Below are 13,604 nucleotides of genomic sequence, written 5' to 3' on the forward strand. Positions count from 1 at the left end.
GTACACAGCACTGGGGGGACTATATACAGTACACGGCACAGTGGGGACTACAGTATATACAGTACACAGCACTGGGGGGACTATATACAGTACACGGCACAGTGGGGACTACAGTATATACAGTACACAGCACTGGGGGGACTATATACAGTACACGGCACAGTGGGGACTAAGTATATACAGTACACAGCACTGGGGGGACTATATACAGTACACGGCACAGTGGGGACTACAGTATATACAGTACACAGCACTGGGGGGACTATATACAGTACACAGCACTGGGGGGACTATATACAGTACACGGCACAGTGGGGACTACAGTATATACAGTACACAGCACTGGGGGGACTATATACAGTACACAGCACTGGGGGGACTATATACAGTACACGGCACAGTGGGGACTACAGTATACACAGTACACAGCACTGGGGGGACTATATACAGTACACGGCACAGTGGGGACTACAGTATATACAGTACACAGCACTGGGGGGACTATATACAGTACACGGCACAGTGGGGACTACAGTATATACAGTACACAGCACTGGGGGGACTATATACAGTACACGACACAGTGGGGACTACAGTATATACAGTACACAGCACTGGGGGGACTATATACAGTACACGGCACAGTGGGGACTACAGTATACACAGTACACAGCACTGGGGGGACTATATACAGTACACGGCACAGTGGGGACTACAGTATATACAGTACACACTATAATACAGGGTAACGGATGAGGTGTAATAGGTTCAGGGACTCACGTGGAGACTGGGGTGATAGGTTAGGACCCCGTTATCACTCAGGGTCACATATTTCTTCTTCCACTCTTTATTCAAGGATTTCCCGCTCCGCTTTAACAGGACTCCCTGCAAAACCAAAAACAATGAAGTTGCCTACAGCAGATCACATGGTACCCAACTGGACAGAAACCAGTCAACTCAACCCACCATCCAGCCTCTCTACACAAACCCTCCCTCCAGCCTCTCTACACAAACTTTCCATCCAGCCTCTCTACACAAACCCTCCCTCCAGCCTCTCTACACAAACCCTCCCTCCAGCCTCTCTACACAAACCCTCCATCCAGCCTCTCTACACAAACCTTCCATCCAGCCTCTCTACACAAACCCTCCATCCAACATCTCTACACAAACCCTCCCTCCAGCCTCTCTACACAAACCCTCCATCCAGCCTCTCTACACAAACCCTCCCTCCAGCCTCTCTACACAAACCCTCCATCCAGCCTCTCTACACAAACCTTCCATCCAGCCTCTCTACACAAACCCTCCCTCCAGCCTCTCTACACAAACCCTCCATCCAGCCTCTCTACACAAACCCTCCATCCAGCCTCTCTACACAAACTTTCCATCCAGCCTCTCTACACAAACCCTCCCTCCAGCCTCTCTACACAAACCCTCCATCCAGCCTCTCTACACAAACCTTCCATCCAGCCTCTCTACACAAACCCTCCCTCCAGCCTCTCTACACAAACCCTCCATCCAGCCTCTCTACACAAACCCTCCATCCAGCCTCTCTACACAAACCCTCCATCCAGCCTCTCTACACAAACCTCCATCCAGCCTCTCTACACAAACCCTCCATCCAGCCTCTCTACACAAACCTTCCATCCAGCCTCTCTACACAAACCCTCCCTCCAGCCTCTCTACACAAATCCTCCCTCCAGCCTCTCTACACAAACTTTCCTTCCAGCCTCTCTACACAAACCCTCCATCCAGCCTCTCTACACAAACCCTCCATCCAGCCTCTCTACACAAACCCTGCATCCAGCCTCTCTACACTAACCCTCCATCCAGCCTCCCTACACAAACCCTCTATCCAGCCTCTCTACACAAACCCACCATCCAGCTTCTCTACACTAACCCACCATCCAGCCTCTCTACATAAACCCACCATCTAGCTTCTCTACACAAACCCTCCACCCAGCTTCTATACACAAACCCTCCCTCCAGCCTCTCTACACAAACCTCCATCCAGCCTCTCTACACAAACCCACCATCCAGTCTCTCTACACAAACCCTCCATCCATTCTCTCTGCAAAAATCCTCAATCCAACCTCTATACACAAACCTTCATCCAGCCTCTCTACATAAACCCACCATCCAGCTTCTCTACACAAACCCTCCACCCAGCCTTTCTACATAAACCTCCATCCAGCCTCTCTACATAAACCCCTCTAGCTAGCATCTCTATATAAACTCACAATCCAGCCTCTCTACACAAACCCTCCATCCAACATCTCTACACAAACCCTCCAATCCAGCCTCTATACACAAACCTCCATCCAGCCCATCTACACAAACCCACCATCCAGCCTCTACACAAACCCTCCATCCAGCCTCTACACAGAAACTCACCATCAAGCCTCTACACAGAAACCCTCCATCCAGCCTCTCTACACAAACCTCCATCCAGCCTCTCTACACAAACCCACCATCCAGCCTCTCTACACAAACCCACCATCCAGCCTCTCTACACAAACCCTCCATCCAGCCTCTCTACACAAACCCTCCATCCAGCCTCTACACAGAAACCCACGTTCCAGCCTCTCTACATAAACCCTCCATCCAGCCTCTCTACACAAACCCTCCATCCAGCCTCTCTACACAAACCCTCCATCCAGCCTCTCTACACAAACCCTCCATCCAGCCTATATACATAAACCCACCATCGATCCTCTCTACATAAACCCCTCTAGCCAGCATCTCTATATAAACTCACAATCCAGCCTCTCTACACAAACCCTCCCTCCAGCCTCTCTACACAAACTCACCATCCAGCCTCTCTACACAAACCCTCCATCCAACATCTCTACACAAACCCTCCAATCCAGCCTCTATACACAAACCTCCATCCAGCCCCTCTACACAAACCCACCATCCAGCCTCTCTACACAAACCCACAATCCAGCCTCTCTACACAAACCTCCATCCAGCCTCTCTACACAAACCTCCATCCAGCCTCTCTACACAAACCTTCATTCAGCCTCTCTACACAAACCTCCATCCAGCCTCTCTACACAAACCTCCATCCAGCCTCTCTACACAAACCCTCCATCCAGCCTCTACACAGAAACCCACCATCCAGCCTCTCTACATAAACCCACCATCAAGCCTCTACACAGAAACCTACCATCCAGCCTCTCTACATAAACCCTCCACACAGCCTCTCCACAGAAACCCACCATCCAGCCTCTCCACAGAAACCCACCATCCAGCCTCTATACACAAACCCACCATCCAGCCTCTCTACACAAATCCTCAATCCAGCCTCTCTACATAAACACTCCATCCAGCCTCTACACAGAAACCCACCATCAAGCCCCTACAAAGAAACCCAGCATCCAGCCTCTTTACAGAAACCCACCATCCAGCCTTTCTACATAAACCCACTATCGAGACTCTACACAGGTACTCACCATCCAACCTCTCTACATAAACCCACCATCCAGCCTCTCTAAAAAAAAAAAACTCCATCCAGCCTCTCTACACAAACCCTCCCTCCAGCCTCTCTACACAAACCTCCATCCAGCCTCTCTACATAAACCCTCCATCCAGCCTCTCTACACAAACCTTCCCATCCAGCCTCTCTACATAAATCCACCATCCAGCCTCTCTACACAAACCCCCCATCCAGCCTCTCTACACAAACCCTCAATCCAGCCTCTCTACACAAACCCTCCATCCAGCCTCTACACAGAAACCCACCATCAAGCCCCTACACAGAAACCCACCATCCAGCCTCTACACAGAAACCCACTATCCAGCCTCTCTACATAAACCCTCCACAAGCCTCTCAACAGAAACCACATCCAGCCTCTCTACATAAACCCACCATCCAGCCTCTCTACATAAATCCTCCATCCAGCCTCTATACACAAACCCAGCATCCAGCCTCTCTACAGAAACCCACCATCCAGCCTTTCTACAGAAACCCACCATCCAGCCTCTCTACAGAAACCCAGCATCCAGCCTCTACACAGGAACTCACCATTCAACCTCTCTACATAAACCCACCATCCAGCCTCTCTACATAAACCCTCCATCCATCCTCAACACATAAACTCAACATCTAACCTCTCTACACCCAACCAACATCCAACCTCTCTACACCCAACCAACATCCAACCTCTCTACACCTAACCAACATCCAACCTCTCTACGCCCACCCAACATCCAACCTCTCTACGCCCACCCAACATCCAACCTCTCTACACCCACCCAACATCCAACCTCTCTACACCCACCCAACATCCAACCTCTCTACACCTAACCAACATCCAACCTCTCTACACCCACCCAACATCCAACCTCTCTACACCCACCCAACATCCAACCTCTCTACACCCACCCAACATCCAACCTCTCTACACCCACCCAACATCCAACCTCTCTACACCTAACCAACATCCAACCTCTCTACACCTAACCAACATCCAACCTCTCTACACCCAAACATCCAACCTCTCTACACCCAAATATCCAACCTCTCTACACCCACCCAACATCCAACCTCTCTACACCTAACCAACATCCAACCTCTCTACACCCACCCAACATCAAACTTCTCTACACCCACCGAACATCCAACCTCTCTACACCTAACCAACATCCTACCTCTCTTTACACCAACACATCCATTTTGCTTTCTCAATGTGATTAACAATTCTAAAGCTTGCCATACACAAGATAATGGTTGGCCAACATGGACAATTTTGGCAATTTCACCCAACCACTGTCTGTAAATTAAATACAGGTGACTGTTGATGATGGATGACATCACACTTTGCTCTGCAGAAAACGTGATCGGCTTTCCTGGATTTTTTCAATGGTCAGCTAAAAAAACAGAACTGGGTTTTATCAGCTGAATTGGAAGGAGGGAGGAAGAAAGCAAAAACAGAGGGGCACTCTCTTGTGTAATATTTCAGGGCTAGCTGATGGCCCAGTTACCCTCACGTGGGGTGATGGTGCTGAGATATAGGCAGTAGGTGTATATATGGGTCCAAGTCTCTGCGGTGAAAGCAGCGTCTCCGGGACACTTGAGGTTGGGTTTATCAGCTCAATGTGGCAGATTATTTGCCCCTGTATTTGCTATCTTTACAGGTGGGGCACATTGCCGGAGAGGTCCCATGTGTATGGCCAACTTTAGGTCTAGGACATAATTTCACACCCATCAGCCATTTATCCAACACCCAAACCAGGCAATGAGTTGTGCACTTACCAGTCAATGAGGTTTCTCACTGCTAAGTGTTATGGGTTCACTTACTTACACCTCTAGTCATCTGTTGACTTAGGTTTTTACATATAACAGTAAAAAGTGTGGCACGAAGCAGCGTGGGGAGAGAACAGAATGGCTCAGGCACAGGTCCAAAACATTTGGGTACAGGCACACACTGGGCAAAACATGGGTACAGACACAGGGGCAAAACATACGGGTACAGGCACACACAGGGGCAAAACATACAGGTACAGGCCCACACAGGGGAAAAACATGGGTACAGACACAAGGGGCAAAAAAATATGGGTACAGGTACAGACAGGGGGCAAAACATATGGGTACAGGTACACACAGGAGGTAAAACATATGGGTACAGGTACACACGGGCAAAACATATGGGTACAGACACAGGGGCGAAACATGGGAACAGGCACACACGGGCAAAACATACGGGTACAGGCACACACGGGCAAAACATATGGGTACAGACACAGGGGTGAAACATACGAGTACAGGCAGACACAGGGGCAAAACATATGAGAACAGGCACACACGGGGCAAAACATGGGTAGAGACACAGGGGCAAAAAATATGGGTACAGGTACACACAGGGGCAAAACATACGGGTAGAGGCACACACAGGGACAAAACATATGGGTACAGGCACACACAGGGGCAAAACATACGGGTACAGGCACACACAGGGGCAAAACATACGGGTACAGGCACACACAGGGGCAAAACATACGGGTACAGGCACACACGGGCAAAAAATATGGGTATAGGCACACACGGGCAAAAAATATGGGTATAGGCACACACGGCCAAAAAATATGGGTATAGGCACACGGGCAAAACATATGGGTACAGGCACACACAGGGCAAAACATATGGGTACAGGCACACACAGGGCAAAACATATGGGTACAGGCACACACAGGGGCAAAACATGGGTACAGACACAGGAAAAAAAATATGGGTACAGGTACACACGGGCAAAACATCCGGGTACAGGCACACACAGGGGCAAAACATACGGGTACAGGCACAAAGGGGCAAAACATATCGGAACAGGTACAGACAGGGGGCAAAACATATGGGTACAGGCATACACAGGGGCAAAACATATGGGAACAGGCACACACAGGGGCAAAACATATGGGAACAGGCACACACAGGGGCAAAACATATGGGTACAGGCATACATAGGGGCAAAACATATGGGAACAGGCACAAAGGGGCAAAACATATGGAAACAGGCACACACAGGGGCAAAACATATGGGTACAGGCATACACAGGGGCAAAACATATGGGTACAGGTACAGACACAGGGGCAAAACATACGGGTACAGGCACAAAGGGGCAAAACATATGGGAACAGGTACAGACAGGGGGCAAAACATATGGGTACAGGTACACACAGGAGGCAAAACATACGGGTACAGACACAGGGGCAAAACATATGGGTACAGGCACAGGGGCAAAACATATGGATACAGACACACACAGGGGCAAAACATATGAGAACAGGCACACACGGGGCAAAACATGGGTAGAGACACGGGCAAAAAATATGGGTACAGGTACACACAGGGGCAAAACATATGGGTACAGACACAGGGGCAAAACATGTGGGTACAGGCACACACAGGGGCAAAACATATGGGAACAGGCACACACAGGGGCAAAACATATGGGTACAGGCACACACAGGGGCAAAACATACGGGTACAGGCACACACAGGGGCAAAACATATGGGAACAGGCACACACAGGGGCAAAACATATGGGAACAGGCACACACAGGGGCAAAACATATGGGAACAGGCATACACAGGGGCAAAACATATGGGAACAGGCACACACAGGGGCAAAACATATGGGAACAGGCACACACAGGGGCAAAACATATGGGAACAGGCATACACAGGGGCAAAACATATGGGTACAGGCACACACAGGGGCAAAACATATGGGAACAGGCATACACAGGGGCAAAACATGGGTACAGGCACACACAGGGGCAAAACATATGGGAACAGGCACACACAGGGGCAAAACATATGGGTACAGGCACAGTAAACATCAGAAGAACTGAGCAGCGGTCAGACAGGAGGCACAGACATCACTATAATAGAGGAGAAAGGTCCCTCCCCCTCCACACTCCGTAATACTGAACCGCCACCTAGTGGGCAAAATGAAAACCTTCTCTGCAGATCCTGATTCTTCCTTTTTTCTGTCTCAACAAGTCATAGGGATCTGATCAGTGGTCTGACCCTCAGGAGATGTGTACAGAGGCTGGTCAGTATAATCAGTGCAGGGTCCTAGGGATCTGATCAGTGGTCTGACCCTCAGGAGATGTGTACAGAGGCTGGTCAGTATAATCAGTGCAGGGTCCTAGGGATCTGATCAGTGGTGGTCTGACCCTCAGGAGATATGTACAGAGGCTGGTCAGTATAATCAGTGCAGGGTCCTAGGGATCTGATCAGTGGTGGTCTGACCCTCAGGAGATATGTACAGAGGATGGTCAGTATAATCAGTGCAGGGTCCTAGGGATCTGATCAGTGGTGGTCTGACCCTCAGGAGATGTGTACAGAGGATGGTCAGTATAATCAGTGCAGGGTCCTAGGGATCTGATCAGTGGTCTGACCCTCAGGAGATGTGTACAGAGGATGGTCAGTATAATCAGTGCAGGGTCCTAGGGATCTGATCAGTGGTCTGACCCTCAGGAGATGTGTACAGAGGCTGGTCAGTATAATCAGTGCAGGGTCCTAAGGATCTGATCAGTGGTCTGACCCTCAGGAGATGTGTACAGAGGATGGTCAGTATAATCAGTGCAGGGTCCTAGGGATCTGATCAGTGGTCTGACCCTCAGGAGATGTGTACAGAGGCTGGTCAGTATAATCAGTGCAGGGTCCTAGGGATCTGATCAGTGGTCTGACCCTCATGAGATGTGTATAGAGGCTGGTCAGTATAATCAGTGCAGGGTCCTAGGCATCTGATCAGTGGTCTGACCCTCAGGAGATATGTATAGAGGCTGGTCCGTATAATCAGTGCAGGGTCCTAGGGATCTGATCAGTGGTCTGACCCTCAGGAGATGTGTACAGAGGCTGGTCAGTATAATCAGTGCAGGGTCCTAGGGATCTGATCAGTGGTCTGACCCTCAGGAGATGTGTACAGAGGATGGTCAGTATAATCAGTGCAGGGTCCTAAGGATCTGATCAGTAGTGGTCTGACCCTCAGGAGATGTGTACAGAGGCTGGTCCGTATAATCAGTGCAGGGTCCAAGGGATCTGATCAGTGGTGGTCTGACCCTCAGGAGATGTGTACAGAGGATGGTCAGTATAATCAGTGCAGGGTCCTAGGGATCTGATCAGTGGTGGTCTGACCCTCAGGAGATGTGTACAGAGGATGGTCAGTATAATCAGTGCAGGGTCCTAGGGATCTGATCAGTGGTGGTCTGACCCTCAGGAGATGTGTACAGAGGCTGGTCAGTATAATCAGTGCAGGGTCCTAGGGATCTGATCAGTGGTCTGACCCTCAGGAGATGTGTACAGAGGATGGTCAGTATAATCAGTGCAGGGTCCTAGGGATCTGATCAGTGGTGGTCTGACCCTCAGGAGATGTGTACAGAGGCTGGTCAGTTTAATCAGTGCAGGGTCCTAGGGATCTGATCAGTGGTCTGACCCTCAGGAGATGTGTACAGAGGATGGTCAGTATAATCAGTGCAGAGTCCTAGGGATCTGATCAGTGGTCTGACCCTCAGGAGATGTGTACAGAGGATGGTCAGTATAATCAGTGCAGGGTCCTAGGGATCTGATCAGTGGTCTGACCCTCAGGAGATGTGTGTACAGAGGCTGGTCAGTATAATCAGTGCAGGGTCCTAGGGATCTGATCAGTGGTGGTCTGACCCTCAGGAGATATGTACAGAGGCTGGTCAGTATAATCAGTGCAGGGTCCTAGGGATCTGATCAGTGGTGGTCTGACCCTCAGGAGATATGTATAGAGGCTGGTCCGTATAATCAGTGCAGGGTCCTAGGGATCTGATCAGTGGTCTGACCCTCAGGAGATGTGTACAGAGGCTGGTCAGTATAATCAGTGCAGGGTCCTAGGGATCTGATCAGTGGTCTGACCCTCAGGAGATGTGTACAGAGGCTGGTCAGTATAATCAGTGCAGGGTCCTAAGGATCTGATCAGTAGTGGTCTGACCCTCAGGAGATGTGTACAGAGGCTGGTCCGTATAATCAGTGCAGGGTCCAAGGGATCTGATCAGTGGTGGTCTGACCCTCAGGAGATGTGTACAGAGGCTGGTCAGTATAATCAGTGCAGGGTCCTAGGGATCTGATCAGTGGTCTGACCCTCAGGAGATGTGTACAGAGGATGGTCAGTATAATCAGTGCAGGGTCCTAGGGATCTGATCAGCGGTGGTCTGACCCTCAGGAGATGTGTACAGAGGCTGGTCAGTTTAATCAGTGCAGGGTCCTAGGGATCTGATCAGTGGTCTGACCCTCAGGAGATGTGTACAGAGGATGGTCAGTATAATCAGTGCAGAGTCCTAGGGATCTGATCAGTGGTCTGACCCTCAGGAGATGTGTACAGAGGATGGTCAGTATAATCAGTGCAGGGTCCTAGGGATCTGATCAGTGGTCTGACCCTCAGGAGATGTGTGTACAGAGGCTGGTCAGTATAATCAGTGCAGGGTCCTAGGGATCTGATCAGTGGTGGTCTGACCCTCAGGAGATATGTACAGAGGCTGGTCAGTATAATCAGTGCAGGGTCCTAGGGATCTGATCAGTGGTGGTCTGACCCTCAGGAGATATGTATAGAGGCTGGTCCGTATAATCAGTGCAGGGTCCTAGGGATCTGATCAGTGGTCTGACCCTCAGGAGATGTGTACAGAGGCTGGTCAGTATAATCAGTGCAGGGTCCTAGGGATCTGATCAGTGGTCTGACCCTCAGGAGATGTGTACAGAGGCTGGTCAGTATAATCAGTGCAGGGTTCTAAGGATCTGATCAGTAGTGGTCTGACCCTCAGGAGATGTGTACAGAGGCTGGTCCGTATAATCAGTGCAGGGTCCAAGGGATCTGATCAGTGGTGGTCTGACCCTCAGGAGATGTGTACAGAGGATGGTCAGTATAATCAGTGCAGGGTCCTAGGGATCTGATCAGTGGTGGTCTGACCCTCAGGAGATGTGTACAGAGGATGGTCAGTATAATCAGTGCAGGGTCCTAGGGATCTGATCAGTGGTGGTCTGACCCTCAGGAGATGTGTACAGAGGCTGGTCAGTATAATCAGTGCAGGGTCCTAGGGATCTGATCAGTGGTCTGACCCTCAGGAGATGTGTACAGAGGATGGTCAGTATAATCAGTGCAGGGTCCTAGGGATCTGATCAGTGGTGGTCTGACCCTCAGGAGATGTGTACAGAGGCTGGTCAGTATAATCAGTGCAGGGTCCTAGGGATCTGATCAGTGGTCTGACCCTCAGGAGATGTGTACAGAGGATGGTCAGTATAATCAGTGCAGGGTCCTAGGGATCTGATCAGTGGTCTGACCCTCAGGAGATGTGTACAGAGGATGGTCAGTATAATCAGCGCAGGGTCCTAGGGATCTGATCAGTGGTCTGACCCTCAGAAGATGTGTGTACAGAGGCTGGTCAGTATAATCAGTGCAGGGTCCTAGGGATCTGATCAGAGGTGGTCTGACCCTCAGGAGATGTGTACAGAGGCTGGTCAGTATAATCAGTGCAGGGTCCTAGGGATCTGATCAGTGGTGGTCTGACCCTCAGGAGATATGTACAGAGGCTGGTCAGTATAATCAGTGCAGGGTCCTAGGGATCTGATCAGTGGTGGTCTGACCCTCAGGAGATATGTACAGAGGCTGGTCAGTATAATCAGTGCAGGGTCCTAGGGATCTGATCAGTGGTGGTCTGACCCTCAGGAGATGTGTACAGAGGCTGGTCAGTATAATCAGTGCAGGGTCCTAGGGATCTGATCAGCGGTCTGACCCTCAGGAGATGTGTACAAAGGCTGGTCAGTATAATCAGTGCAGGGTCCTAGGGATCTGATCAGAGGTGGTCTGACCCTCAGGAGATGTGTACAGAGGCTGGTCAGTATAATCAGTGCAGGGTCCTAGGGATCTGATCAGTGGTGGTCTGACCCTCAGGAGATGTGTACAGAGGCTGGTCAGTATAATCAGTGCAGGGTCCCAGGGATCTGATCAGTGGTTTGACCCTCAGATATGTACAGAGGCTGGTCAGTATAATCAGTGCAGGGTCCTAGGGATCTGATCAGTGGTTTGACCCTAAGGAGATATGTACAGAGGCTGGTCAGTATAATCAGTGCAGGGTCCTAGGGATCTGATCAGTGGTCTGACCCTCAGGAGATATGTACAGAGGCTGGTCAGTATAATCAGTGCAGGGTCCTAGGGATCTGATCAGTGGTCTGACCCTCAGGAGATGTGTACAGAGGCTGGTCAGTATAATCAGTGCAGGGTCCTAGGGATCTGATCAGTGGTCTGACCCTCAGATATGTACAGAGGCTGGTCAGTATAATCAGTGCAGGGTCCTAGGGATCTGATCAGTGGTCTGACCCTCAGGAGATGTGTACAGAGGATGGTCAGTATAATCAGTGCAGGGTCCTAGGGATCTGATCAGTGGTGGTCTGACCCTCAGGAGATATGTATAGAGGCTGGTCCGTATAATCAGTGCAGGGTCCTAGGGATCTGATCAGTGGTGGTCTGACCCTCAGGAGATATGTACAGAGGCTGGTCAGTATAATCAGTGCAGGGTCCTAGGGATCTGATCAGTGGTGGTCTGACCCTCAGGAGATATGTACAGAGGCTGGTCAGTATAATCAGTGCAGGGTCCTAGGGATCTGATCAGTGGTGGTCTGACCCTCAGGAGATATGTACAGAGGCTGGTCAGTATAATCAGTGCAGGGTCCTAGGGATCTGATCAGTAGTGGTCTGACCCTCAGGAGATGTGTACAGAGGATGGTCAGTATAATCAGTGCAGGGTCCTAGGGATCTGATCAGTGGTGGTCTGACCCTCAGGAGATATGTATAGAGGCTGGTCAGTATAATCAGTGCAGGGTCCTAGGGATCTGATCAGTGGTGGTTTGACCCTCAGGAGATATGTATAGAGGCTGGTCCGTATAATCAGTGCAGGGTCCTAGGGATCTGATCAGTGGTGGTCTGACCCTCAGGAGATATGTACAGAGGCTGGTCAGTATAATCAGTGCAGGGTCCTAGGGATCTGATCAGTGGTGGTCTGACCCTCAGGAGATATGTACAGAGGCTGGTCAGTATAATCAGTGCAGAGTCCTAGGGATCTGATCAGTGGTGGTCTGACCCTCAGGAGATATGTACAGAGGCTGGTCAGTATAATCAGTGCAGGGTCCTAGGGATCTGATCAGTGGTGGTCTGACCCTCAGGAGATATGTACAGAGGCTGGTCAGTATAATCAGTGCAGAGTCCTAGGGATCTGATCAGTGGTGGTCTGACCCTCAGGAGATATGTACAGACAGAGGCTCATCTAGATGACCAATCAGATTCACTTAACTATAGTGTTAAAGAGGGTTCTCCGGTGCTTAAACATCTTATCCTCTATCCAAAGGATAGGGGATAAGATGCCTGATCGCGGGAGTCCAGCCGCTGGGGACCCCGGGATCATGCACGCGGCACCCCGTTTGTAATCAGTCCCCAGAGCGTGTTCGCTCCGGGTCTGATTACGGGCGACTACAGGGCGTGTGACATGTGACGTCATGCCTACGCCGGCGTGTGATGTCATGCTCCGCCCCGCAATGCAAGCCTACGGGAGGGCACCCCTGTAATGTTTCTATAAAATGAAGTATTCCTCACAGGAAAGGATTGCAGTAACACATGTTTTGCTATAAACATGTTTATTCCCTTTGTGTGTATTGGAACTAAACCAAAAGAGGGGAAAAAAAGCTAATTGGACATAATGTCACCAAACTCCAAAAATGGACTGGACAAAATTATTGGCACCCTTAACTTAATATTTGGTTGCACCCTTTGGAAATAATAAGTGAAATCAGTGTCTTCCTAGAAGCATCAATAAGCTTCTTACACCTCTCAGCCGGAATGTTGGACCACTCTTCCTATAAGCATCATTAAGCTTCTTACACCTCTCAGCCGGAATGTTGGACCACTCTTCCTATAAGCATCAATAAGCTTCTTACACCTCTCAGCCGGAATGTTGGACCTCTCTTCCTATAACCATCAATAAGCTTCTTACACCTCTCAGCCGGAATGTTGGATTCTTCCTTTACAAACTGCTCCAGGTCTCTTATTGGAAGGCGCCTTTTCCCAACAGTAATTATAAGATCTCTCAT

At 50.0% G+C, this 13,604-nt stretch overlaps 2 protein-coding genes across 2 annotated transcripts in view; both read right to left on the reverse strand.

Annotated features, from left to right (window-relative positions):
* LOC130344666 (arf-GAP with GTPase, ANK repeat and PH domain-containing protein 3-like) overlaps positions 1 to 13,604 on the reverse strand; it is a gene marked incomplete at both ends in the record, with an annotated part of 135,136 nt that overhangs the window by 56,038 nt on the left and 65,494 nt on the right. The window contains one exon of the mRNA XM_056554444.1: positions 781 to 885. Coding sequence (XP_056410419.1) covers positions 781 to 885 — 105 coding nt within the window. The remainder of the gene's footprint in view (positions 1 to 780; positions 886 to 13,604) is intronic.
* LOC130344667 (keratin-associated protein 10-7-like) lies at positions 4,438 to 6,970 on the reverse strand. The gene is made up of 2 exons (XM_056554445.1): positions 4,573 to 6,970; positions 4,438 to 4,520 (listed from the first exon to the last, which is right to left on the reverse strand). The coding sequence occupies exon 1, from the start codon at positions 6,882 to 6,884 to the stop codon at positions 5,292 to 5,294; it is 1,593 nt and encodes a 530-aa protein (XP_056410420.1). The 5' UTR covers positions 6,885 to 6,970; the 3' UTR covers positions 4,438 to 4,520; positions 4,573 to 5,291.

The sequence above is a fragment of the Hyla sarda genome, unplaced genomic scaffold (assembly GCF_029499605.1).
Source record: "Hyla sarda isolate aHylSar1 unplaced genomic scaffold, aHylSar1.hap1 scaffold_726, whole genome shotgun sequence".
NCBI lineage: Eukaryota > Metazoa > Chordata > Amphibia > Anura > Hylidae > Hyla > Hyla sarda.

What these genes read in the sequence shown, in the direction of transcription:
- LOC130344667 (XM_056554445.1), bottom strand. Translation starts at nt 6,884, where the DNA reads ATGTTTTGCCCCTGTGTCTGTACCCATATGTTTTGCCCCTGTGTGTAC.